The sequence below is a fragment of the Leucopleurus acutus genome (genome assembly GCF_964270905.1).
Source record: "Leucopleurus acutus genome assembly, chromosome: 13".
Classification (NCBI taxonomy): domain Eukaryota; kingdom Metazoa; phylum Chordata; class Mammalia; order Artiodactyla; family Delphinidae; genus Leucopleurus; species Leucopleurus acutus.
Window position 1 is genome coordinate 44,346,602 of NC_139155.1, and position 27,343 is coordinate 44,373,944.

General features: G+C 38.4%; 1 protein-coding gene across 3 annotated transcripts in view; it reads left to right on the forward strand.

The window, feature by feature from the left end:
- Positions 1-15,298: 15,298 nt before the first annotated feature.
- DSC2 (desmocollin 2) overlaps positions 15,299-27,343 on the forward strand; it is a 32,454-nt gene continuing 20,409 nt past the window's right edge. For 2 of the 3 annotated variants that reach the window (XM_082853643.1, XM_082853644.1), the window contains exons 1-5: positions 15,299-15,816; positions 22,261-22,345; positions 23,236-23,435; positions 24,547-24,666; positions 25,952-26,107. In XM_082853643.1, the coding sequence (XP_082709769.1) occupies positions 15,748-15,816; positions 22,261-22,345; positions 23,236-23,435; positions 24,547-24,666; positions 25,952-26,107 (630 nt within the window). In that variant the 5' untranslated portion in view covers positions 15,299-15,747. The remainder of the gene's footprint in view (positions 15,817-22,260; positions 22,346-23,235; positions 23,436-24,546; positions 24,667-25,951; positions 26,108-27,343) is intronic. The other variant, XM_082853642.1, reaches the window with a different exon arrangement.

Genomic DNA, 27,343 nt, shown 5'->3' on the forward strand with positions numbered 1-27,343 from the left:
ACATTTTTTGAATGGTGGTGGATTAAAAAAATGAGAACATGAGTTAATAAACTATTTTGAATATATAGCATTTTAATAGGACATTATATTTTATTAATTTAGAAAGAAACCATGTGTTTAAATAATATTTTAATAGTGTTTTGTGCCAAACTCTATAGATTTATAAACATTAACTGTATATATCACAAGGATATTTCTCATTCAGACAAAAATAATTTTTTTAATCTATTAGCTAGTTAACCTTTGAAACAAATGAGTACCTGATTTTCTTAAATTTTGTGATTAGTCTCCTTACTGTTAGTCACAGTTTCTAAGTAAAGGGGTTTCTTCATATGAAGTTGGATATTAGAGTAGAAAAAAAAAAGTTTTAATAAGTAAGATTATATTTTAAAAGGTGTCCATTTTTATAGCCATTGTCAGTAAAATAATTTTGGAGAGTAATGCAATTTCTGGATATCTGCTATTTGATGTACATGTTACTCTGACAATGATACCAGTTTTGAAATTTTAAAATATAATATTAAAATTTTGGAAATATATAATAATAATGTGTTAAGTTATATTCTCGAATGTAGATGCAGTATGTTTGCTAAGCAATTAAAACTCACTAGTCAAACATTAACTTACATGTTTCTTTATGTCTTCATATTTCTTAAATTTAAGAATGAAAGAGAAAATTTGTATCTGAACATAAAATACAATTAAAGGTCAAAGGCTGATTTCTCAATCAGCAAGAGAAGACACTCTAAAACTATAATCAAAATTATTAGAAGGGCTTCCCTGGTGGCGCAGTGGTTGAGAGTCTGCCTGCCGATGCAGGGTACGTGGGTTCGTGTCCCGGTCCGGGAGGATCCCACATCCCGCGGAGCGACTGGGCCCGTGAGCCATGGCTGCTGAGCCTGCACGTTTGGAGCCTGTGCTCCGCAGCAGGAGAGGCCACAGCAGTGAGAGGCCCGCGTACCGCAAAAAAAAAAAAAAAAAAAAAAAATTATTAGAAAGTGAATATGAATACAAATATGAATTTGTATTAAGCAGTTTCGACTATTTCAAAATTTTTTCAAAATATCGTTAAAATTTATCTCACAGAGGAACTATGATGCCTTTGGGTTTATTTAGGAAATTCAAAGTCATTCTTTATTTACACTCAAAATTAAATGTTAATTGTATGATTGATGAAATTTATGAAACTCTGCTGAACTGTTTACAAATTTAGTTTGCTAATAGAACATTGTATTTGATGGATTATTTCATGTAAGTTAATTGTTAATTAATTGTCAGTAAGTTAATCATTCTGAATTGTTTTCAAGAATTAAATCTATAGCTAGGGAAAATGTACAGTTAAACTTTCCTATCTTGATCAAGATCTCAAACTATTTCATGTGAAAAAATTCCGTGGAAACATCAAGACAGATGAAAATTGATATAATTGTTATAAATGAGCTTTGTTAAATACTTCCTTAACTTTGCTGAGCTTTTAATTCCTCCTAGGTTTATTAAAAATATTTTGTAAAATTTTTTTTTTTTTTTCTTTTTGCGTTTCGCGGGCCTCTCACTGTTGTGGCCTCTCCCGTTGCGGAGCACAGGCTCCGGACACGCAGGCTCAGCGACCATGGCTCACGGGCCTAGCCTAGCTGCTCCGCGGCATGTGGGATCTTCCCGGACCGGGGCACGAACCCGTGTCCCCTGCATCGGCAGGCAGACTCTCAACCACTGCACCACCAGGAAAGCCCTATTTTGTAAAATTTGATATCTATGCATATGTTTACTCGTAGAAACTGGAATATGCTATGTTATTTGGAAAATGTTCACAATAGATGTTCTAGAGTTGAGGATTTTTATTATCATAGAGGAAAAGCTAACTCCATTTTGGTGTGCATTAGTTATAAAAGTCCTGTACTAGTTGAAAATCCTCAATTAGATTAGGGCAATGAAACAAATTATGTATATTGCTACATGTTTCTGGTCTCTTTTATCTGCTTTTCTAATAAATGTGAAGGAACATTGCATTTGACCAGAAACTGCCTTTGTCTTTCTACATAATTAGGTTAAAGAAAAGAGTACTACGTATAGCAGGAGAAAGCATTACTAAGAATGGATAAAGCAACTACACGCCAATAAAAATTTAAAAAAAAAAAAATGGATAGATCCTTGTATACTTTGTAGGCCCAGTAAATTTAAGCGAGCATAGTTTTAAAAAACTCTTTGAAAGGATAGTGTTGCATAAAAAATAAAAACCACACTTCATCTCAAATCCTTACCATTACCAATAAAATAATAACCACTTTCAAATATATAGATAGAATAATTGTGTAAGAAATGTTATGTGCAAAGTATATTTATTATATGCATTTCATGTGGATAGATCAAATTATTTTAAAATCTTTACTTAAAGTTTTTTGATTGATAGGAATAAAATGTCCTTTATAAAATCAATCTACGGAGTTAGACGTTGTTTATTTACTAATTTTAGAGAAAAAAACAATTAAAAATAAGTGTGACCTTCCTCCATATTTGGTCTGAGATACATAAGATTTCAAATTTTTAAAAATTTAGTTGTCAGAGTGCAACAATGAATACCTGTAATTGTGGAGTGTTTTTATTTGTCCATGTTTAGGGACCATTAAATGCTATAACATGGAATTATTATTAAAAGGAAATTTCAAGTCTTCCTTTGAGATACCTGAATTTTTACCTAGAATTCATACCAAAAATTCACATAGAATTATTTTCTGCCACGTATAGTTCAAGAAAAACTAAAAGGAACCCTCTAATCCAAAGTGGAAATGAAAGAATTTTCTTATTTTGACTTTGTCTCTCTTAAAATATGTAGAAAGCTTAGGAATTAAGAGTGGATGACATTTATATGGTTCATTTACATAAAATTTAAAATCCAACTTCACAAAGACCTTTCGTCCATAGTAGGCGTTCTGTAAGAGAGCTAGGTTACTATTCTACATCCACCATATTTCTCACCTCTTTGAGATCCATAATGAAATTCTAAATCAGTGGTTCTTGAAGTGTGATTCCTGGACCAGAAGCATCAGCATCACCTGGGAATGTGCCAGAAAGGCTAATTCTTGGGTCTTTTCTCAGACCCACTGAATAAAAAACTCTGTGGGAGAGGCCTTGCAGGTGTTCCCAGTGTACAAGTTCACCTCTGTACTAGGTCTTTGCTACTCAGTGCTGTTCATAACACCTGACAGCAGGTGAAGAAAGTGGATTCAGGCCCCACCCCAGACCTAGTGAATCAGAATCTGCACTTCAACAAGCTGTCCCAGGAGATCCCTTTGTACATGAAATTTGACAAGCACTGTATAGATGATCCCTTGGTTAGAACGTGCAAAAACTAATAGATGAACAACACAATTAGCCAATTAGAGTGAGTACACTGGTAGTCTCAGGCAGCAGGTCTACGGCTGCCAAATGGTAAGGAAATTTGTCCCGGCTCACCTGGTGACCCCAATTCAAGGCCTCATCTCTTCTGTCCACCCACACAGCAGAATCTCCCACCCTACTCTGTGTTCTTCTGTACCTGAATAACTGTAACTGACTCTCTGCATACTTTGTACCCTATGGTTGCATATATTGGAGGGTATACAGTGGCACATAGGGTAACCAAATTTAGGTACATGGCATACTCACTGCCACTTTACTTAGTGAATATATTTTGCCAACCCATAACTGAGGAAAAAAAAATCACATTTTGACATTATTTTTGGTCAGGGTCTATCCAACAAATTTACTAAATTATGTTTAAAAACCAACTTGAATAACCTGGATAGTTTAAGCAACGCACTCGCAGTATCCTGAGATCATTTTGGCAAATAGATGACTTGATGTATTCTTTTCTTACTGAGCCAGTTCATCGCCATGTATGTTTTTAAGCTTTTATTTTTCTGGGTGTAGCTGACTTTGAATATCATAGGTGTGGCTAGGAAGCTGTCAGAACCAGTTGTGTTTTACTGAGTAACCATATTCTGTCACGATTATTTCTTTTCATTTCAGACTGGGAAATCAGGCAGAAGGAAATGAAGACAAATTTTCAGAGTTATTTTAATCTTAATATTTTAATCTAATATTTATGTGTCATTAATATTAAATAGATAACAAATAATTATTAAAATCAAATATGAATTTGGTATTGATATTTTAATATTAAATACACTTGAAGTTAAATATCAAGGGGACACTTGCCACTGACAAACACATGTCCCTTGATATTTTGTGACAGTCGTGACAGAGACTTCTGGTTGTTTACCAACTATCCCCTAACCTAACTATTTCTTAGAGATGGACCTTGATTTCATTCAGAATGGCTATGGGCCTCACTAGGAGACCAGTATTTCCCAATCCCTTGAACTAAGTGTGATGTGTCCTAGATTGTGGTCAACGAGAAGCAAGTGAATTGCTGTGTATGAAATTTCTGAGTAGGTGTTTTAAAGGAGCTGATTCAGCTGGAAGATGTTTTTAGGTTTTTTTGTTTGTTTTTATTTTGTTTTATTTTGTTTTTTGGATCCCTCAATTGAATTTCATGACTTCTAGAACACAGATGTGATGGCTGGTGCTCAAGCAGCCATATTATGATGCTTCAGATTGGAAACCATGAGCCATTTGTTGAGAATGGTGGAGCATCAAGATAGAAGGAGCCTAAATCACTTGTGACTTTGTGGAGCCTCCAAACCTGCCCTGGTCTTCCTGCCTCTGGACCTGTCCACTTGAGTGACTAAACCTTTCTGTGTTTAAGCAATGAAATTTTAGATTTTCTGTTAAATGTAGCTAGTCTAATCTGATATAGGGAGAGAACAGAGACTGGATGGAAATAATTGTTTTACTTAAGTCATGATTCAATCAACTTAATCTGCCTTGGGAACTCATTTTTTTTTTTGGTTAAGATTTCAAAAATGGTTGTTCTTGAAGATACTTCTGTGTCCTCTAAACAGTCTCAAGGCAAAATGAAGTATTAATTATTTAATGGAAGTCAAAAAGGTGTACCTTTTCTTCACTTGAAAATACTCTTTTCTGTTCTCCCTGAAGTCAGAAGCCTGACTTTGTCAGAAGGCATGGGTCTAGGAGTGAGGCAGTCTGGACTTTACTATTAACCTGTTGTATGATCTTTAACAAGTCATTGAAGCTCATTTACTTCAATCCCGTCAACTATAAAAAGGATTTTGTTTGTTGGTTTTATAAGCCAAACTGACGTTCTTCAATGCAGCGATTATGTTTCAGTCATCACTGTGCTCTCCCTTACACCTGTGCTTGACAAGAGTTTTTGTTTGTTTGTTTGTTTTGTGTGTGTCAATAGTATATATATATATATACATGACATTTAGTATTTAATTGATGCATTAAATTAAAAACTTCAGTGAAAACATCTTCCCTAATTTTAAAACACACCTTTTAAGATTTAGCATACTATTTCCACTGCTTCAGTCTCTGTCCCTATAAATTGTGTGATCAAATGGATGTGTTCCCTTAAGTCTGAGGGATTCAATGTTTGGTTGCATTCTAATAGCTTGAGGCATGATCTCATTTTTCAGTTAATTAATATATAGGTAAATAAAAGCAAATACAATTTATTTTCCTGCTGCAAGAGAGAGTGAGAAATGTGGTTTATCAGCTGAACAAAATCAGGGCACTGTAACTAAGGAAGACGTTTAATAATGATAGGAGGTAATCTGGGGGCAAATATGCAGGAGAAATATTGTTTCTTATTCTTAACCAGTGTTTCCTGCCCCAGGTCAGTAAGATTCTTAGCAAAATATTTATTCCTTATATAATGATTTGCAGGGCAGGAATAGAGACGCAGACATAGAGAACAGACATGTGGACGGGGGGGTGGGGGGGTGGGTAGAAGGGGAGGGTAGGATGAATTGGGAGATTAGGATTGACATATATACACTACCATGTGTAAAATAAATAGCCAGTGGGAACCTGCTGTATCGCACAGGGAGTCAGCTCAGTGCTCTGTGATGACATAGATGGGTGGGATGGGGGTGGAAGGGAGGTCTAAGAGGGAAGAGATATATGTGTACATATAGCTGATTCACTTCACTGTACAGCAGAAACTAACACAACATTCTAAAGCAACTACACTCCAATAAAAAAAAATAGTTAGTGGACTATGTAGTAGTTTGAGTGGCTCACACTCTTTCACATGCCAAGTTTTACAAAATACTGCAGAGCTAAAGCTTATTTTAAAAGTGACATAAATAAAACCTCAGTTTTTTTCAGAGATTTAAACCTGATTACTTCCTTAAACCATATGTGGTCTGCAAATTTTGGGGGGTTTGGGGGGAGGAGAGGAGAAGATTTTACAGTTGAAAAAATTATAAATAAACGGCTATATTAAAAATCAGGATATTTCACCCCAAATGCAAATTTGTGACTTTGCTTGAAAAATTGGCGGGTCTGGCAACATGGAGTCCATATTCCCAAAGACCACCAATTGCTTGGAAGTGACAAGTGACTTTCCCAGGGTCTCTGCCAGTGCCAGAGCCCTAGGAGGCTTGCCATTTATGTCTCAGATAAGAAGGCTGTCAATTGCCATATATCATGACACTTGTACTATTGTTTTCTGAAGGTAGATGTAGGAAGGAAAAGAGATGTATTTTTTGTGCTCTTATCTTCACAAAAGCAGAATAATAAAAAGAGCTGCTCTTTTCAACCAACCTAACTTATTTATTTTGATTACTTTCCTGGGCCCTGCAGGTGTTAAAGGCTATGACTACTTACACTACATGAATTTTCTATATAAAATGGATTATGTTGCCATTTGGTGTACAATATAATTTGTTTCTTCATTATGTTCATTGTTTTCTCTCCCCTCCCCACATCTGAGTGTAAGCTCCATGAGGGCAGAGATCTTTGTGCTTAAAACAGTGTCTGGAACATGGAGGAAACTCAGTAAATGCTTGTTGAAGACATTTACTGAGCACCTACTATGTGCAAGCATTACAGGATACTATCACAAATGTTATCTCATTGAAAATATTAATAACATACTTCCAAGTTTAGGTGTTTATTATTCCTTTTCCCAGAAAGAAAACTGAGGCTGGGAGAGGTTAGGTGACTTAAACAAGATCAGACTGCTAGGTTTTCATAGGGCAAGGATTTAAAGGTAAGGCTGACCAGTGATTACCCCCTGAACATTTCTCCTGAAATGGCCTTCTCAGGTCCATACTACAATGGAAAGTGTTTTTAGCTTATCAATCCTAAAAGAAAAAATACTTCCTATGAATCTGTGTTAAATATTTTACATACATCCTTCTACAATGTAAATTTCAATCTTCAGCTGGTACATTTCTGTGGGAAGGTGGAAGACACACAGTCTTCCTCACATTAGAGCCATTCTCTCCACAGCAGAATCAATGGGTGAAACAGATAGATGGCTTTCATTTGGAGTTGCCCTAACTATTCATAACCTGATAATGATCAAGTTTGCGTCTTCAGATTGGATGTCTCTTTTGAATTCCACATCCATATTGCTTACTAATTATTCCAGCCTGATGGCTCACAGAAATCTCAAACTCAGTACCTTCAAAAGCAAATTATTTAACTCCTGCGCAAACTAGCGCTTTCTTGCTGTTCCTACCTTTGTTACTAACAATACTGTACACTCTTTGTCCAAACATAAATCAAGCCCAGAATTCTGCAATTATTTGAGTATATAAAGAATAGAAGGTTAATGCACTCCAGAGGAGACAGATTTATAAATGAAATAATTACAACACTTTGGTCAGATAACCAATTACAGAGGCAGATATGAAAGCTGCAGAAGACTCAAAGTGCTTCCCCTCCATGGGGAAGTAGGGAAGGCTCCCTGAGCAAAGCAGAAGACATTCTAGATGGAGTGGAAGTAAGGCTTCCCAGGCCAAACAAAGCCAAAACAACCAACCAAAAGCAAAACGAAACAAGCAAAAAACAAGATCTACTAAAGTTCCAAACAACACAAATTTAAAACCACTCTTAGGGAGGTTGGATTGGAGGGGTTGTAGAGCTGGAAAACCAGTGAAGGTGGTCCAGATGAGAGATGAGGGATTAAACACAGCAATGAAGCTGGAGACTGATGTGATGTGAAGGTTTATTTTATTTATGTGGCGGTGGTTGTTGCTGTTGAGGAGTAGAAAGTGAGAAGTAGGAAAAAGGTACCTTTAAATTTTCGGGAAACAGCAGCAAACTGTATAAAGGGCACTCAGAATGTTAGCCATGGGACGAAAGCATTTTTAAGAAGGTTACTAGGTATTAAGAATACCCCCTGAAAAGGCTAGCATCAGGGAGAAGGCAATTTCCACTTCACCCTCTTGAGTTCTTGTGCCAGACTAATAACAAAATTGACACATGGGGCTTCCCTGGTGGCGCAGTGGTTGAGAGTCCGCCTGCCAATGCAGGGGACGCGGGTTCGTGCCCCGGTCCGGGAGGATCCCACATGCCGCGGAGTGGCTGGGCCCGTGAGCCATGGCCGCTGAGCCTGCGCGTCCGGAGCCTGTGCTCCACAATGGGAGAGGCCACAACAGTGAGAGGCCCGTGTACCGCCAAAAAAAAAAAAAAAAAAATTGACACATGACAGATTAACAGGAGAAAGAGAAACATATTTTAATTTGTATGCACAGAAGTGTCATAGAAATGGACCTAAGCAGTGGCCAAAGCAGGCAGCTTTTATACTTTTTAGGCAAAGAAACAATAAATTTGTAAGGAATTGACAGGACAAAGAAACTTCGGTTTTGGGTGCTTAATGAGTAAAGAATCTAAACAGAATTTGGGCTTGGGGTGGTAAATTAAAGAAGTAGCAAGGTTGGTTTATACAGGATCTCAGCCCGAATTCCCTGTCTCTGGAGATAGGGGTGTCCTTCTACCTCCAGATGCAGGAGGGCACCTTTCACAGGAGATTTATTTCCTGCTTTCAGGGAGACAGAAAGGAGGGTTAGCGTGTCCCTCTCGCATTGGCCATTTCTTCAATAACTTTAACTCAAAATAATCACTACGCCATGGTGGCATATTTGGGGATGGCCTGCCCTGAGCCTCAACACTGGAAAAGGTTTGAAGTACTTGAACAGGTTTTCTTTATTTTGGACTGTGTTTCCTAGAAAGCCCACTCTGCTGGGACTGGACCTGGGGCTGGCGTAGGCTAAGAACACTAACGTGGTAGCTGGCCAGGTAAATGTTTGGGGAATGACTGGATTTGTTTCTGTTTTCAGTTTTATTGAGGTATTATTGACAAAACTGGTGTGCATAAAGTGTACAATGTGATGATTTAATATCTGTATATTTTATGACATGATTATTAGAATTAAGTTAATTGACACATCCGTCAACTCATATACTTAAGAAGACTTGCACCCTTTGACCAGATTTCCCTATTTCCCTACCTCCCAGACCCCCTGGTAACCACATTTTAATCCTCATCAAGATATCTATATAGATCTATAGCTCTATGTATCTATCATCTATCTATCTATCTATCTCTATATCTATATTTTTTAGCTGGCTTCCCAAAATCGAATAGATGAAAAAATTACCTACATTTAAATAAACTACTATTACTATTATTTTCCTTGCTACTATTTTCTTTGGAGTGAGTTACATAGAATTGTCTCTATGAACTGCAATTACATTTCCATGCCTGTAATTAAAAATCAATGTTGTAATTAGGAATTTGTTTTGTTTATATACACTTGGGGAAGATAGAGATGGATTAAATGATGACATAGGAGAGAAGGAACAGAATTGCTAGAGCAATGTTCTCAAGGAGGTGGGAGGAGATGGGAATTAATGCCCAAGTGTACAAGCTGACCTTAGCCATGAACAGAGGCAGTTCTTCTACAGTATAGAAGAAAAGCCCATATATAATATATATGGCACAGATGCAGACAGGTGGGTAGGTGTGGGGAAGCTTGTAGTATTCCTTGATATTTTGTATGTGAAATTGAAAGCTATTTTGTATGTGAAATTGAAAGCTAAGTCAGTAAAGGAAACTAAGGATAAAGGAAGGTGTTTGGGAGGTTTGAGTAGCAGTTGGGAGGGTAGAGAGTTAGATTTAATCAGGGAGTCACTTTGACAAGGAAGCATCAGCTTCCTAATTTTTGTCAGTCCAACAGGTGTAAAGGATATTTTATGATTTTAAAATGCACTTCTCTGGTTTCTTAAAATATGCGTTGTAGGCTTTGGGATTCCTTTATTGTAAAATGCCTGGTCACACCCTTTGCCCATTTTTTTCTATCGTGGTTCCTGTCATGTGTAAGAATTCTTTGCACATTCTAGATATTATTCCCTTGTCTGTTTTAGTCATAACTAATGTATTCTCGCAATCTATCACCTATTATCTTTATTCATGGTGTCCTTTGTTGAATAGAAAGCCTGAATTTTAATGTAATCAAATGTATCTTTTAAAATTTTCTTTATGGTATATGCTTTTTGGGCGTTATTTTAAAAATCTTTCTCTACCCCGGGTCATATAGATGTTCTATATTGTCTTCCATTAACTTATATCTTTGTCACCACAGGAAGTTTATCCCATCTGGAGTCCACTCTGTACATGATGGTAAGTAGGGAATCGGTTCTGTTTTTCTCTAATAAAGAATCAGTTTTCCTAACGACACCACTAAATAATTTCTTCTTTTTTCAGTGGTGTGTGCTGTCCACACTTTTATCATATATTAAGTTCCTATTTCTGCACTGGTCTCTTTCTGAATTTTAAAACTCTTTAGCCTATTTGTCTGTTCTTGTGCAAAAACCATACTAGAAATTCTTGGTAGGCCCAGCTCACATTTTAACAAATATACTAATACATGTCCATTATGTTTGAGACCAGATTAGGAACACTCACCCTGCTAAATTTGACTCAAGACATCATTTTAGTAGGCCAATAAACATTAAAATTAGAAAAACAAAGAATTACTTACCAAAAAAACCTCCCAGGAGTCATTCATTCATTTATTCATTTACTCACTCATTCAACAATTATTTATTAGGCATCTACAATGTGCCAGGATTCATGCTGGTTAGTGCCAGGGATACAGGGAGAACCAAAAAAGGTCAAGTGCAGTCATGAAAATGTATGGTCTTTGGTGAAAAACAAATATTAATCAAATAATTACTCAAATTTAACATTGTAATTGTGACAAGTGCTCTAAAGAACAGGGAGTTGGTTTTTTGTTTGTTTTTTTGCAGTACGCGGGCCTCTCACTGTTGTGGCCTCTCCCGTTGTGGAGCACAGGCTCCGGACGTGCAGGCTCAGCGGCCATGGCTCACGGGCCCAGCCGCTCCGCAGCATGTGGGATCTTCCCGGACCGGGACACGAACCCGTGTCCCCTGCATTGGCAGGCGGACTCTCAACCACTGCACCACCAAGGAAGCCCCAGGCAGTTTTTTAATGAGGAAGATTTGACCTGATCAGAGAGGGATTTGACCTGGTGGGAGAGAAAATAAAAGTTGCTATTTATTGGATGGGCCAGGCCAGAGAAAGAAGAAAGTTCCAGGTAAGGGAAGAGCATATACAAAACACCCATGATAGGAGCCTCTCGAGTACAGATCTGAAAAAGTGCAAACGTGTCTGTGTGTGGCAATATTTAGAAGTCAGGTCGAGCAGAGGAATCCAGGCGAGGAGAATGCACAGACCCAGCCAGCAAGGGAAGAAGAAAGCAGGAAAAACAGGAGACACGACTGTCAAAGAAGCCAAGAGCAAATATGTTCTAAGTGAAGTGATCTCACGAAACAGTGAGTTTCCTGTCCCTAGGTCCGTTTCAGAATTTAACACATGAATTTTAGTTGGTGATTTTTCATCCTTATAGAACACTCTTTATATAACATTTTGCACTTAACTTGAGATTAGTCTTTTCTTTCACAAAAGAGTCCGCATGAGGTGAATAGCAGGTGGAGAGTACTTGTTCAGCCCAATTGTACTTCCTTAGGCGTTTCCTTCCAGCACATGCCCTTTCTGTTTTGCTCACCACAGCATTCCCAGGGCTGAGAAAGTGCCTGAGACATAGTTGATACTGAATAAATACTTGTCAAACTAGTTAGTTAGTAAAGCAAATAATTGAAAATTCTGTGGTTTTAAGGATATATTTGCTCACAGCACTCCAGAGTGGCACATGTCAATGGCATTCTATTAAAGGCAAGAGCAGACACGGTCATGTTCAACACAACTGCCTCAGAATTCATTCATTGGCTTGTTTTTTAATTGAGGGTCTTTTAAGTGAAAGTACTTCGATAAGAACGGACTGATTGCTTATTTCACACTCTACCCCTTATTTATTTCAAAAATATATTTTGAAAGGTAATGGAAGTTGAATTTGATTAGTACACTCTTTTATTGAGGACAATTTTGAAGAGAACTTCAAAGAAATACGGCAGCATTAAAAAATAAATATTTTATTTATCGAACAAGGCAGCACTTAAAAAGCTTTTCTCCCATCGTATAAGAATTCTGATGGTCCTTGCCCTAAGAAGCTCACAGTGTAAAATGAGAAATAGAAAAAGTGGACAGAATTTCTATTCAGTATGTTAACTGCAATACTAGGAATGCATGCCAAGAGGGCTATGGGAATACAGGGTAGACATTCAGTAAATGTTTGTTAAATGTTGAAAACAAATTGGTCCCAATTTTCAGTAAGTACAAAACCAGCGCGAGCTGTGGCATCTCATTTTGGTATTGCATAGTTAATCCTTCTGAATCAGATGAGGTCTGGGGGTCGTGTTGGGGGGACAGAGCCTGAAGGATTTGGGAGTGGTGAGTGAATTAACACTGGGGTTCAGCCCTAGACCAGTACCTGAGCAAAGAGGAAGAACGGGAACTAGGGAACTGTCATGAGCATGAAGCCTGGTGGGCGATGAGTGGGTTGTAAAGGTATGGTAGCAGTGGGCAGAAGAGGGATACCCATATTAACCAACATTCATGGAGCGCTTAGAATATGCTAGGTTTTATTCTGCATCATTTAATCTTGTAACAACTCTGAGAGGTAAATAGTCTAATTGTGCTCATTTTATTATGGTTATCTGATGTTTTCCTCTTCACTTTCACCTGTAAAATAACTAGACAATGTTCTTCAACCTCATTTTTCCCCCCTTAGGTCTGTTTCCTTTGCTTTAAGGTTCCATTCTGTGTCATTGGCCACGCCAAGATAGAGGCACCCTAAAGATCACGTGTCCACATGGACCCTTCTCCCCAGGCTTCAACAGTGGAATCACGCAGCTCAAAGAGAGCTGTCCCTGTGTACATATCAGTAAGTGGTATTTTTTGTTGCCATTAATATGTTCAGTTTCCGGTTTCTGAAATTAGAAAACTGTGAAGCTAGGTTGCAGAGATGTGCCCCAAGTGCCTTGCTGTTTGTTCAGTTTTTTAAGGACAACTCTGGTTCTGACTTTCTACTTGGAAAGGAACACCTATTTCCAGCCAACTTCTCAAAAATAAGCCACAAGGAGTCTAAGTAGTTTAACTTTAGATGTGGAAGGTGCCATAGACAGCATCTAGTATTACTTTAATTATCTTACTTAACAAACAGGCGTGCTGAGCGCTAAGGTTACATGAGTGGCCCAAGACACAAAGGAACTTGGTCCTGACTTTTGGTCCGGTGCACTCTTTACTATAGCAGAATGGAAAACCAGTTCAAGTCAGCAAGATCATCTTCACAGCCAAAAGACATACTTAAAAATTTCATCTTCCCATATTTCATTGTCTCTTCAAATTTATACCTGTTGTTTCAAGATTGTAGTATAGAAGAATCTATTTCAGAAGCCATATAGTCTAATTTAAATCTATTAAATTAATTGGGCCCCTTGTTTAGAGTTTATAATTCATTTCTTTGTTTAAAGAATCATAATGAAACAAACAAATCACCATCTTAGTAGCCTCAATCAGTTACATAATGTGAAAGATGAAAATAAATATCTAAGGCAAATTCTTTTCAAATTGCTCTTCTCCCCTTTTCTGGAATGTGGAAAAACATGAGCTACCCTTAGGCATTAAAGGTTGAGGGGTAGGCAAGAGTTTGGAAATGTCCTATTGTCAAGGGGTATGATGACAGCCTGAGTAGATTTCTTAAACCTGAAACTAGCTTGCTTCTCTTCCTCTGGAAAGCGTCACGCTAGAGATCATGATATCTTCATTAATAGGATGAGGTGTGTTTATGAAAGCATTGCTGGAAAAAACATGAGGGTTAAAAAATTATGGAAACAGAACGATGTCAACCATAGTCTCATGCTGATGACCCAGGCTTATTTTACAAGCAAAGATTCAATGATAAATTTTATATACATGGAGATAACAGAACAGCTCATTATGTGTCATTCAGTAATAAAATAGAGCATGGGACTAATACATAGAATGTAACGTGGGTACTGTTTGACAATACTTTTGAATTTAAGTATATGGTCAATATTATAATAATTTTGGCTCTGTGTATAATGGTATTAGGACTGTACATGTTTTCAAGAGCTGAAATGTATCACGGCTGGCTTTTCAAACAAGTTTTCTCCACACATCCCTGTGGAGACAAACCAAATGAAATGGAATAGACAAGTTTCTCCTTTGTGGTCAGAATTCCCTGGTTTAAGCTATAATTGAAAAGAGGTGCAGGAGATTCAGAATGCCCTGTCATTGCTTTCTGAAGAGCTGCAAGCATACCTCTTTTATATTTTAATCTTCCAGGTTAAGTACTCCTATAATTCATCTAGTTTAAGTATACTTCAAACCAAAACATACATTTTATCCTATTCTTTTTCTTTTCTTACCACGAACTCTGGTTTTTATGGTGGGAAGGGAAGAGAGAAATCTCAGACGTCCAGGAGTCCAATTTAGGAGGTAAGTTACAAGAAGGTCAGTGGTTGGCTTTAACTGTGACAAAGGAAGGTCTTGGATGAAATCAGTAGGCCCACATTTAACCAACGTCTACAAGATGTATTTTCGGTAGTAACTCACCCTTGATGCCTGGATTCCCTTATTTTAATTGATTAATTATTGTAATTTCCTTGTATCATTGCTATACTGGCCAGGACATTTCTGTTAAAAAAAAAAAGACCAACAACAACCAAACAAGACCCCAAGAAAGGTGTGCCACAGATGAAACCTCTGTCTGAATTGCACTTGGATGTCTGCAGTAAATTAACTCCATCAAAGAGTGTATAAAACAGTCTACCTGGGGTCAACCCTCTAATAGGCGGGCCTTAGTTAGCTGTGACACAAAACGCGACCTCTCCAGCTCCCAGGCGGCCTTTGCGGGTCTGAAACTGGCCGCTGCGCACGGGGCGGAGTCGGGGCCGGGAGCCTGCCCCCTCCTGCGGCAGGACGCGCTCGGGGACCGAGTCTCTGTACAGTCAGGACTTCTGCTGGGCAGGGCCAGCTGTTAATCCTCAAGGCGGATACCGGGGCGGTGGGGAGATGGGGCATATGGGTGGTGTCCGTCGGTGAGAAACACCTAGCACAGAAAAAGGGTGGCGGCGAGAGGGAGTTCCCACCTGTTGGCGTTCTTCCAGAAATAAAGACTTGAGAAAATACCAAGGAGGGGCCGATCGGTGTGTTTCGGACGCGCCTGGAACCCCACCCTCGGTCAGAGGAAAAGCTCCTGGGGTGAGACGCAGAAGCTTCAGAAAAACCGAAAAGAAAAGCAGCTCCCTCCGCGCGCCACGTTCTCTGCCTCGCACTCCTGCGCGGCCGGCCCAGCCTGCGCCTGGCCCGCGGCCCTTCGCCCGGCTGCGCCTTCCCACCCCGGCCTTCCGGGTGCCTCGGCCGGCGACCTGCCTCCGAGTCCTCCCATGGCGGCAGCGCGACCCACAGGCTCCGCGAGCGGAGCCCTTTGCTGGCAACTCCTGCTGACCCTCGCGGTGAGTGGCTGCCCGGACCCCGGTCCCGAGTGGGCGCACGGACCCATGGGGGAGGGAGGGGAAACTTTGGGGGCGGGGGTCGGTGGTGGCGGCGGCCCATGCGGGGGTTCTTGGGCCTGGGGCTGGCTGAAAAAAGTGCCGTAGGCTGGGGGAGGGGGGAGGACAGACAGAGGAGAGCGAGCTGGGCGCAGCGATCCCGCAGGGGAGGAGAAGGTTGTCTCCGGTAGATGTGATCAGCGCAGGCAGATGAGCGGCTGCAAACGCCCGTCCCAAACCGTGGCCTCTGGGTACAAGCCGGCGAGCGCTGCGCGCCCCGCGCTGCTCCTCTGCGCCTCGCGCACCTCCCCGGGCGGGGCAGTCCATTCGACCTCAGTGCCGAGCTCCGGCCGCAGACGAGGGGAGCCGCTGGGGATCGAAATCGCAGGTCCTTGGGTGAAAGAACTAGGCGCCTTTTGATCTTAGTGTGTGAGTGAAGGGGGGAGGGAAGAGCTGGGGCTGGGGCGGTCTCCACCCTCTGCGCCTAAAGATAGTAGATGGGCCGGCCCTCGGTGGTCCTTGGTACGGTTTCCATTGTTTGTCAGCACGTGAGATTTCATCCCCCTTGAACTTCGGGGAAGTGACTTTCCCAATCTCTCGCCTCGGAGGCATACAGATTCTCCTCGCTCCCGCATCCCCCGCCAAGCCCTCCAGCTCTAGTTTCCTTCCCGCTTTAAAGAACCCAATAGCAAAGACCCCAAAGCTGGGAGGGAAAAAGGAGGTGGCCTTATTCGGAAGGGATAGCCCCCCTCCCTGGCAGGAAAGACCGAGGTCTCTTTGGGGGACCTCAAGGCATAGGAATCCAGTACGGGGAGAGCAGCCCCTGGGGGACTGTGGGATCAGAGGTTCCCCAGTCAGGGCTTCCTGAGTCCCCTGGAAGGACAAAATTTACATAGACCAAGTACAGAGGTCAAAGCGCATAGTGTCCTTTCACGTTGAGCCGCAGGCGTTAGGGCTCCAGTCCCTAACCCTGAAGGACAAGGGGACGAACCTGGAGAACAGACAGAGGGAGGATTCCTTCTGGGAGGGGTGCAACTGGCGGCGGGAAATATCCGTGTAATTTCCCTTACTCTACCGCTCTCGTTTTACAACGAAGTCCTGAAGTTTTTAACTAATGAAATTGTAGTTGTTACTATTATTAGAATGCCTTTCCCATGGAACTCCAGGGACTTCAAACTCTTAACTAAATTACCGGGGCACATTAATAACATACACAGGGCCGGGTGCACAGCAAGTAATAGTTCACAGCTGAGGAAATCAAGAAGGGAGTAAATAACGGTCGTAAGATATGTCTTTGATGACAAGAGGAACGGATTTTGCTTAGATTCTTAATAAAGTTGACCCTTTTTTTTTTTGACACTTCTTTTTAAACATTGCGCTTGAAGGAAAAGGCATGATTAGGCACGGGTACTAAAAGGCGCAGGCCATAAATAGCTCTGATCTTATATACTGACACACACAACTTTCCGTGTGTTCTCACTTCCTTTTTAGAAGAAAGCACATATAAGGGAATAATAATAAAGTTGAATAATAAAGTTGAATAAAGTTGAATAATCCTCGTTCTTTGGCCTTCCTTAGCTTCAAAGCTGGGTAGGCCAGAAGTGGGGTGGCTGTGGCTACCCCCCTCATCCTACTGCATTCTGGCTGGAAGGCTTGGTGGGTCTTAAGCTGTTCTGATGCTCATGTGCATGTCTGTGCAAAGTCCTGCTAGCCTCAGATGCTTGTTGTGGTTGTGAGCCTCATGTGTGATAGACGTGTTAAAGAAAAGTAGGAACATTACTAAATAAAAATGGCTTGGGGGACACCCCTTACATTTCCCTTCCATCACCCTTCTGTGAATCAGCTTCTCCCAACTTCCTCATCTTGCCTCACCTCACACATTTAGTAACCACTTGAACGCTGCCTCTACCTAAACACCTAATGAAGTTTCTGTCTCTCTAAGGTCATCAGGGATCTCCACTGCTAAATCGAAATCATTCCTTATACAATTCCATCTTGTGGTTGGAGCTCTTCTAAATCAAGAAGTCCAGCATGAACATGGACCTGAAAAACCATAAAGTAATAAAAATGTCCCATAAAATATTTCAGCCTTACTTATAGTAAGGAAAGATGAATTTAAAACTACATTGGTTGTAAAGCAATTATACTCTAATAAAGATGTTAAAGGAAAAAAGAAAAAAATGGTCTATATCAAAAAAAATCTTTAAAAAAACAAACAAATAAATAATTTAAAAATGGTATTACAAAAAAAAGAGAAAGAAATACATTGAAATGTCATTTCTCATTTGGCAAACATCCAGAAGTTTGACAACAGGCTCTGTAGGCAAGAATGTGGAGAAATAGAAACTCATAAATGGCTAGTGAGTGTTAACAAAAAGTTACAACCCCTATGGTCTATATACAATTGTAACAAATGTAAATAGAAACTTTTACTTCTTCCTTTCCAATTTATATGCATCTACTCTCTTTCCGACTATTCATATACCAAATACTGCATTGTTTTAATTATTGAGACTTCATAAGACCTTTCAGTATCTGCTAAAGCTAATATCCTTTCATTGCTTTTCTTTTTCATAATGTTTCTATCTTTAATTGTTTATTTTTCCTTATTACATTTTATATCAGCTTGTCTAGTTCCAGCAAAAATATTGATGGGATTTTTTTTTTTTTTTTTTTTTTTTGCGGTACGTGGGCCTCTCACTGTTGTGGCCTCTCCCATTGCGGAGCACAGGTTCCAGATGCGCAGGCCCAGCGGCCATGGCTCACGGGCCCAGCCACTCAGCGGCATGTGGGATCTTCCCGGACCGGGGCACGAACCCGTGTCCCCTGCATTGGCAGGCGGACTCTTAACCACTGTGCCACCTTGGAAGCCCAATGGGATTTTTATTGGGATCATAAACTTTATAATTTAACTTAGTGTAAATTGATATACTTACATTGGTGATTTTTTACTATCCAAAATAATAATATATATTTCTTTTGTTCAAGTCTGCTTTTGTGTCCTTCAGAAATAGTTTCAGGTTTTTCTCAAATAAACTTTACATGTTTCTTGTTAAGTTTACTTTTTGGTATTCTAACTTTTTATCACTTTTGAAAATGATTTCTTCTTTTCCATTATATTGTTTAACAGATTTTGTTTATGTGTAGGATGACTAATGATTTCTGTATTTTAATAGCTGTTTCTGCTCCCTTATGAAATTTTCTTATTGTTTTGTGGTTAATTTCGTTGGGTTTTCCAGATAAATAGTCATATCAAATGCAAATAGTGGTTCTTTTTAACCTCTTTCTTTTCAATTCATATGCCATCTAATATCATTCTCTTGCCTAATATACTTTAATGTAATGTTAGCTGTAGATGATGACCCTTGGGAAGTCTACCTTGTTTCTGAGTTTAGTGAGGCTACTGCTAATGCTTTTCCATTGATGATGTCATTATAATATAATTCTATTGAAGTAGCACTTATCAATTCTTATTGGGGGCACTTTTTTAAAAAATTTAAGAACGGTTATTGACTTGGTCAAATGGTTTTCAGCACCTATGGTGCTGATCACATGCCAGGGCTTCTTTAAACTAATTAGCGGCTTGTGTTTCCTAGAACAAATGAGTGATGTGAATGTGGATCACAAATCCACGTGAGGACCAGTTTACTACTAGCTTACTCTTACAATGAAGGTTTCGCATTTGGGGATCCAGATTAATGTGGACAGATCTTCTCTTAGATCTTAGGCAGGTCTGTGCTTTGATTTCACTCCCCTCTCTTGAGGCCAAAAAGCCAGAATCTAATCTTTTCAGATTAGAAGTTGTTTCTGGTTACTACTGTGTTCCAGCTTTATCCTCAGTTTTTGCCTAGCTGGATGGTTTTAGGATGGTTTAAAAACATGTATCCATCATTGTTAGTTTTGGCCTGGGGGTTGGACTGAATGCCCTAAGTCCCATTATTGGAAATGAAAATTGTTCCCCTAATTCATTCGTCACACTGGTCAGAGTTAACCTTATTCAAATAGAAAGCTGCTATGTAATTTATCTGCTTAAAACAAATCTTTGGTTTCTTATTATCTTTAGGAAGAAAAATCTATATGTGTACTTTGTTAAGGCTGTTCAGGACCTGTCCCACACCTACTTCTGTGAATCCATTTTAAACTCCTGTCCCTCTTGTGCTACATGCATCAACCATTGCAAATTGCATTTTCAAGTCTGTGTCATCTCTGGGCCTTTGCATATGCAGTTCCTATGTTTGCAGCATACAAGCTCTGCCTCCTTGTGACATGGCTAACTTGTTGCCCCTCTTCACCTGGCTCTTAGAGGAGGCTGGTTCCTAGTGCTCTCCCAAAGCATCCTGTACTTCCCTGTCATAGCTTTTATCCTCCATTATTGAAATTACAAATAAGTCTTATCCTTGAATTGAATGTTTCATGAGAATCCCTTTTACTGCTCTGTGTCTAGTACATATTAGAACATTCAGTAACTATTTGTTGAATGCATGAATGCCTGGATGTCCAGGATACTGTTATCTGAAATATTGTCTTAATTCGGCCACTTCTCACCTTTTCCATCGTTTTTACCTTAGTCCAAGTCACCACCTCTCCTCTCAGATAGATTCCTCCCAATGGGTCTCCTTGCTTCCACTCTGTCTTCCCCATAGTCTGTTCTCACATGGCCACCGGAATGAGTCTGTGTAAATGCTCACCACGTGACACCACTCCACAGTGTCTAAACCTACTGTGCTTCTCTTTGCCCTCAGGTCTTTTAGACCCTACATGATATGCCTATGATTGTCTCTTCAATATCATGTCCTCTCACTCTTCCCTCACTGTGTTTACTGCTACACCCTTCTTTTTGTTCCTTCAACGCACCAGGTGAAGTCCCCTCCCAGGGCCTTTGGCCTGGCTTTTCGCTCCACCTGGAAGACTCTTCCCCAGTTAGTGAACTGGTTTGCATCCTGCTTTCACTCAAGTTTCTGGTTTTTATCACCCTCTCTTCCTGTTTTATTTTTCTCGTAACACTTACTCTTGGCATTGTGTGACCTTTGTGCATTTGTGTATTTACTTTTTGTCTTTTAGTGTAAAATAATCTCTGTGAGGTCGAGTTCTCTTTGTTCACCGTAGTAGCCTTTGAACACTTCTTGGCACCTAGGCAGAAACCAAGAAATGTTGGTTGAATGAATCAGTGGGTGTATGCCTTCTGTCACCTTGAGCTGGACTCTTCACATGTCTGATTCTACTCCTATTCTCTCTGGGCTATGCAACCAATGAAGATTCTTTTCATCTTTTTATTTCTAATTCAAGTACAGTCCCTTTGTCATGTCCATCTCTGAGTTCCAAATGAAATGTAATCTCTGCCATGCTTGGTCCTTCATACATAATTTAAATTAGATACTTAAAGGGTCTTTAGTGTATTTTGGAAATAAAAATTTTCATCCAAATTTTGATGATTTTAATTTATGTTTATAGACTTTTAAATAACTGTCGGGACTTCCCTGGTGGTCCAGCGGTTAAGACTCTGAGCTTCCACTGCAGGGAGTATGGGTTCGATCCCTGGTGGGGGAAATAAGATCCTGCAGGCCGTGCGGTACGGCCCCAAAAAATAAAAGTTTAAATAACAGTGTAAATGCTGGTTGGCTGTTTTGCTTTTCGTCAAAAACCTTTGCAAAAAACTGTGAAACTTTCAGAAGCATCCACTATAAAGTTTCAGAGAGAACAGAATTTATTTTCAGTGTGCTCAAATATGTATTGTATTGGAATTGGTTCAGCATAAATCACTAAATCATTTAAATTTTTTAAGTGAAATACTTTTAACACTGACCTTAATTCTCATTATTGAGAACTTCAAAATAAGTTCATATTTCAAAGTCGTGTGCTTATATGCGTGGGGTCCTGTGTAAATACTTTTTAAGTCACTCCATGGCAATGAGTCAGTGCTTCGCTTTAAAAGCATTGGAATTTTCTTTAGGATATTTTTGATTTGGTAACAAAACTCATAGACAGTTGACAGTTAATTGAAACAACTTGCTGGCTCATTAAATTTGTTTTTGTTTCTCTTTCCTTTTACGTACCTGTGCTGCCCTCCTAATAGTTTCCAGCTTTCCCATAAAAGGGTGTCATTGGTTTCTCAGTATATCCACTAAGTTAGTGAAATTATTATTAACTTCATTTTACAGACTAGGAAACAAAGCCCAAGAGGATAAGCAATTCTCTGAGTTTACATGCTTTGTGAGGGAGGGATCCATGGCTCTTAGTCTGTTGTTTTTATTCTTCTCTTCTATGCAGTTTTTTTCTGAATTCTTAATCCAGTGTATGCTTTTTATTTTATTTTGCTAATTATATAAACAGATTTATAATTATACAAATTTGTATAAACTATGTACACATGAAAAGGCTCTTTTTAATGTATAATACTGATTTTTTTAGATCTTAACATTTGCCTGTGATGCCTGCAAAACAGTGACACTACATGTTCCCTCCAAACTAGATGCTGTAAAATATATTGGTAGAGGTAAGAAACTGCCAGAATATGTAATAAATCCTAATTTGGTTGATCTTGTAAAATTAGTGTAATCTTTAGGAGGATAACTCTATTGGAACTAATAGTTAAAACTAATATAGTACATTCCAATACTTTTTAAAAAATATATATGGTGTCAATCCAATGAACGGAATATTGTACTTTATTGAAAAACATGATTATATAAAGTAGTTAAAATTGTTTACTTTGAGTAATTACTAATATTTACGTCAGACGAAGGATATGGTATATGTTATAACACGTCTATGAAATTGAGTAATAGTATTGAAACTATTTCTTGAGTTTAAAGGTGTTGTTTTTGGATTTTTATCCTAAAATATTTTGGCATCTTACAACATTTACTTCCACATATTTTTTTTTCAGTTATTTTTTTCATGTAACTCAAATGTATACCAAAAGATCAGACCAATGAAGACACAGAATATGATGACTATTTAACAACAGATGCAAAGAGTTCAGTAATAATTTAATGTAATAACTACCAGTTTTAATCTCTAGATTCTGTTTAACTTGTTGTAAGTGTTCTCATGTATTGCTCTGTGGCTAGTTTCAGTTAATAAAGAAAAACTTTTTTGGTGTGAGTTTAATATTCAGACTGTAGAGTTCACATGCTTTGATTTCAGAACAAATGTCTCTTCTTTAAAAGGCTGTGAAGTAGGTATCAGAAGTGATGGATACGTTTAGTTAAGCACAGCTGAATTAACTGTATAGTTTCATATATCCTTTTAAAAATGCAAAACTTACAAGTGTCAGTGTAATTAAAGTTTTTGACTGCCCCACCTCAAATGCATAGCTTACTGTTAAAACTGTATATTGCTTTGTTTTACCTTACAAATGATTGCTCTGTACATTTTCTACAGTTAACCTGAAGGAGTGCTTTAAATCTGCAAATCTAATTCATTCAAGTGATCCTGATTTCCAAGTTTTAGAAGATGGTTCAGTCTATACAACAAATGCCATTCTTTTGTCCTCAGCGAAGAGATCTTTTACCGTATTACTTTCCAACACAGAGACCCAAGAAGAGAAGAAAATACTTGTCCTTTTAGAGCAACAAACAAAGGTATACCAAAGTATAAAAATGAAGTATGACGAACTGTTTTCTTCAGGTGGAACTAACATGACCAGGGAAGATGTGAATCAAAAAAGATATGGGATAATTTAGCTTGAAGAAGAATAAAAGCCATGACTCAAGTTAACATTTTTGAAATGGAAAAGGGTTGTTCAACATATGTTATCACAGATTATAATTTCTTTTTATTTGGGACATAAAAGGAGAAACTGGGATATGGGACAGCATGAGAACTTGAGATTAGACACAGAGAAGCATTTCTTGATCTTCACTGTGGAATAGGTTTCCAAAACAAGAAACATTATTGTTTAAGATATTTGTATATAACTTGGACTTTGTAGCTTTTAATTATTCAAGAACTCATATGGCATGTTAATGACTTAGGATGGTGTCCTACTCTGGGCAGCAGTATAGGGTCATGACATGGTTAATTACTCTGAGATACATGAGGCATCCAGAGATAGGTCTCATGTATCTTAGCATAATTTTTAGTCTTAGAAAATGGAGGACTATTTTAGGTTAAGGTTTGGACTTCACACATACTTATGACTTTTTGACATCCAAGATCAAAATGACTTCATTCAACCACTGGCCATTACTCATGACAGCTTTTTGAGAGTTGTCACCATGTTTCTCTCCTCGTTCTGACACAGATCTCTCTGTTGGTCCCCTGGCTCTTCCTAGTTGCCGGTGAGTGGAAGATGCTTATGCTAAATTTAGAAGGGCACCTGTCTACTTACATTCTTTGCATATTTCTCCTCCCATGTTTTTGCATGGCAGTGTGGCAACAGTACAGTGTTTTTTTTTTTTCAGTTTTGCTTCTAGGCTTCCAATTTCATCTCTCTCTCTTCCATGTTCCCACCAAGTTATTTTCTCAATAGGATTGCTGTGATAACAGTTAGGGCAGGGATTTCTTGGTTATTTTTTTTCTAGTATTGACATTTCGTTTGGTTTTCAAGCACTACCATGGTCTTAGCCTCCCCAGCTAATCCTCATGAGAGGAGAAAGATGTATCAGAGTTTTAAAGTTTGAAAATAAAGTAGTCGTTGGCTTTTAAATAAATAATATTTATTATTAATATTTTTTTGTCTTCTAAATTGAGGTACTGAGGAAAAGGCGTTCTCAAGAAAAAGTTCTAATACGTGCCAAGAGAAGATGGGCTCCTATTCCTTGTTCAGTGTCTGAGAATTCCTTGGGTCCTTTCCCACTCTTTCTTCAACAGGTATAATTTACTTTCCTTCCACTGTGAGAGTCTATGGTTTCCATTTTTGTAAAAAATTTAGACAATGTGTATGCAGTTATTTAAAAAGTATGTGTGTATGAATGTATGGGTGAGTATGTCTATCATATGTTTCAATATATGGTATAAATGCATCTCTCTATAACTATGTATACTTTTTTTTTTGCAGTTTTAGTCATGCAAAAGCCATTTATAAAACTGTAAAACCCATATAGCACTGTCAAACGCATGCTTCCTTAATGAATTTTCATATCATCAAGGGTATCTCAGAGCCTGGGCATAGTCTAGAAAATCCCAAAACATCTTCCATAACAAAGGATGAAATTGTTGATAACAGGTCAAATGCCATGAAGGGGAAAGACACATACACCTTTCCATGGTTTCTTCCCAGGTCCACTGCTTAAATCATACTGGATCCACATTTTCTCTCCCCTGTTTCATTTTTAGTGGAAACCCCAGCAAATCTTCTTTCCTTCCTCCCTTATCAGTGGTCACTACCATTCAGTCTAGCTCTTAGGTTTCTTTTCCCCCAGTTCTTGAAATGGTGAGAGAGAATCCTTGTTTATATCCCATCAACAAATTCAATGCAGCTGAGAAAAGAGCATTTTAAAGTTGAGAAAGAAATTGTTAGAAAATAATTGTTAGTCATCCTAATAGATAAGGATCCTACTAAGAGGATGAAAACAATTTGGAAAAAAATTTTCTTTTTGAATCAAATACCAAAGTAGCACACTTGCCAGGATATTACGTCATTTCCATTCTCACTCATTTTCATCCTCCCATTTAGCCCCTATAATAGAGAAGATGCTGAGAAATAACAAAAACTAATTAAGGAAACCACTTTCCAGATGTTTGCCTGCCGACAGTATACTTTAAACCCAGTGTCTCAAATATTATGTTATATATAATAAAACTTGAGGTGTAAAACTTTGACAGAAGGATAACTTTTCATGCTCAGAATACTTTGTTATCTAAGACAGGGAAAGTCCAAAATGCTTGATCCATGTAGTTACACGTAGCCTTTAAAGTACTTCTTAGTTATTCTGGAAAGCTAAGATGCTATTACATTATTTTCCTCATGCCTTGCTCTTGAATTTCACAATTATTAGTCTTCCTTATTCTATTGCTGCTTTTTATTCAGACATAATAATAAATTAAAGAGGGCAATTACTTATTGTAAAATGTCAGTATGATTGCATAAGTATATAAATGAAAGTTTTGCTGAAATACAAATTTGTCTTTTATGTATATGATGTCTACTTTCTAGATTCAATCTGATACAGCACAAAACTACACTATTTACTATTCCATAAGTGGGCCTGGAGTTGACAAAGAACCTCTAAATTTATTTTATGTAGAGAGAGATACTGGAAACCTGTTTTGTACTCGTCCTGTAGATCGTGAAATGTATCCATCTTTTGAGGTAAAGTCTAAAGTTTACATATTGTATTAGTAAAATTAAACGTGGCTATTTCGTCTCCCTTCCTCAATTCATTTACTCTTGACTGTTTTCTGACTTTTGGCATCCGTGCTCTGGGTACATCTGATAGTACAGACCTGACTGGCAGCAAAAAGAATTTTATAGAATAAATAGCCTTCGATTCTATTAGATTGTTCTGGGAATTACAGTTTACTATTTTTCTTTTCAAAAGAAAAAAAGAGTACCACTTTGAACAGTAGTTATTTATTTGGCAGAAAAGATCTGTGAACCTCTTTATGGTACTGAGAGTGATACCATAGGAGGTAAGTCAAGTTCAGAAGTTAAGCCTTGGTACCTTTGCAGTGAGAAAAAGTTAACTTGTGGTGAGCAAGTAAGGAGTGTAGACAGTGCTTAACTAGGATAACTAGGTCTTTTCATCATCTGGGCAACCTCCTGTGGTGGGATGAGCGTTAATATATAAGAATTTAACCTAATGTTGTGTTGATTTTCCAACAGGAGCTGGTCATTTTGCTTAACTTAGTTTTAATTATTTTATATCTATTTTGGATGATGTAATTACTTAGCTTTAGAATTACTACAACATGACCTTCTAAGTACCTGTGATGGTCTGTTCTTTCTATGATAGCTGTTATGAGAAAAATTGGAATTGAAATTCATATTATAAAATCAAAAGAATAAATCGCATTCTAGACCCAACTTATAACCACTCATTTGGTCCATTTCTGACTCCCCCCTTTTTAAATTAAAAAATTCTTATGAAGAAAGTTATCTAAATACAATCATCAATATGCCTAAAATTCTAATTAGAAAATAAAATAATATCTCAGTTAACTGCACCTGGGGAATTTGGAATCCTAAGAATTCAAAGTTATAAAAGATCCAGAAAATTGTATTTAAAATTCATGCACCTGAAACTTTCAAACAAAGCAAAATAGTTCTCAAGACACTTTCGGGAAAATAATAATAAAAACCCTTACACTCATGAACAACAATACAGCAATGGTGAGGTAACCAAATTTAGCTATGTTATTATATTAGGTAAATTTAAACATAAAATGCTATAGTGCACCATGAAATTAACCATCTCTTCTGGCATTAAGGTTATGTTCACATCCCAAAACAGTAACAAATGGTGAAATCCTCACTGTGATGCTGAACAGTCTCCAAATGAAAGCCAAAGCGAAAGCAAGTTTGAACCGTAGCTTTTTTTTTTTCCAT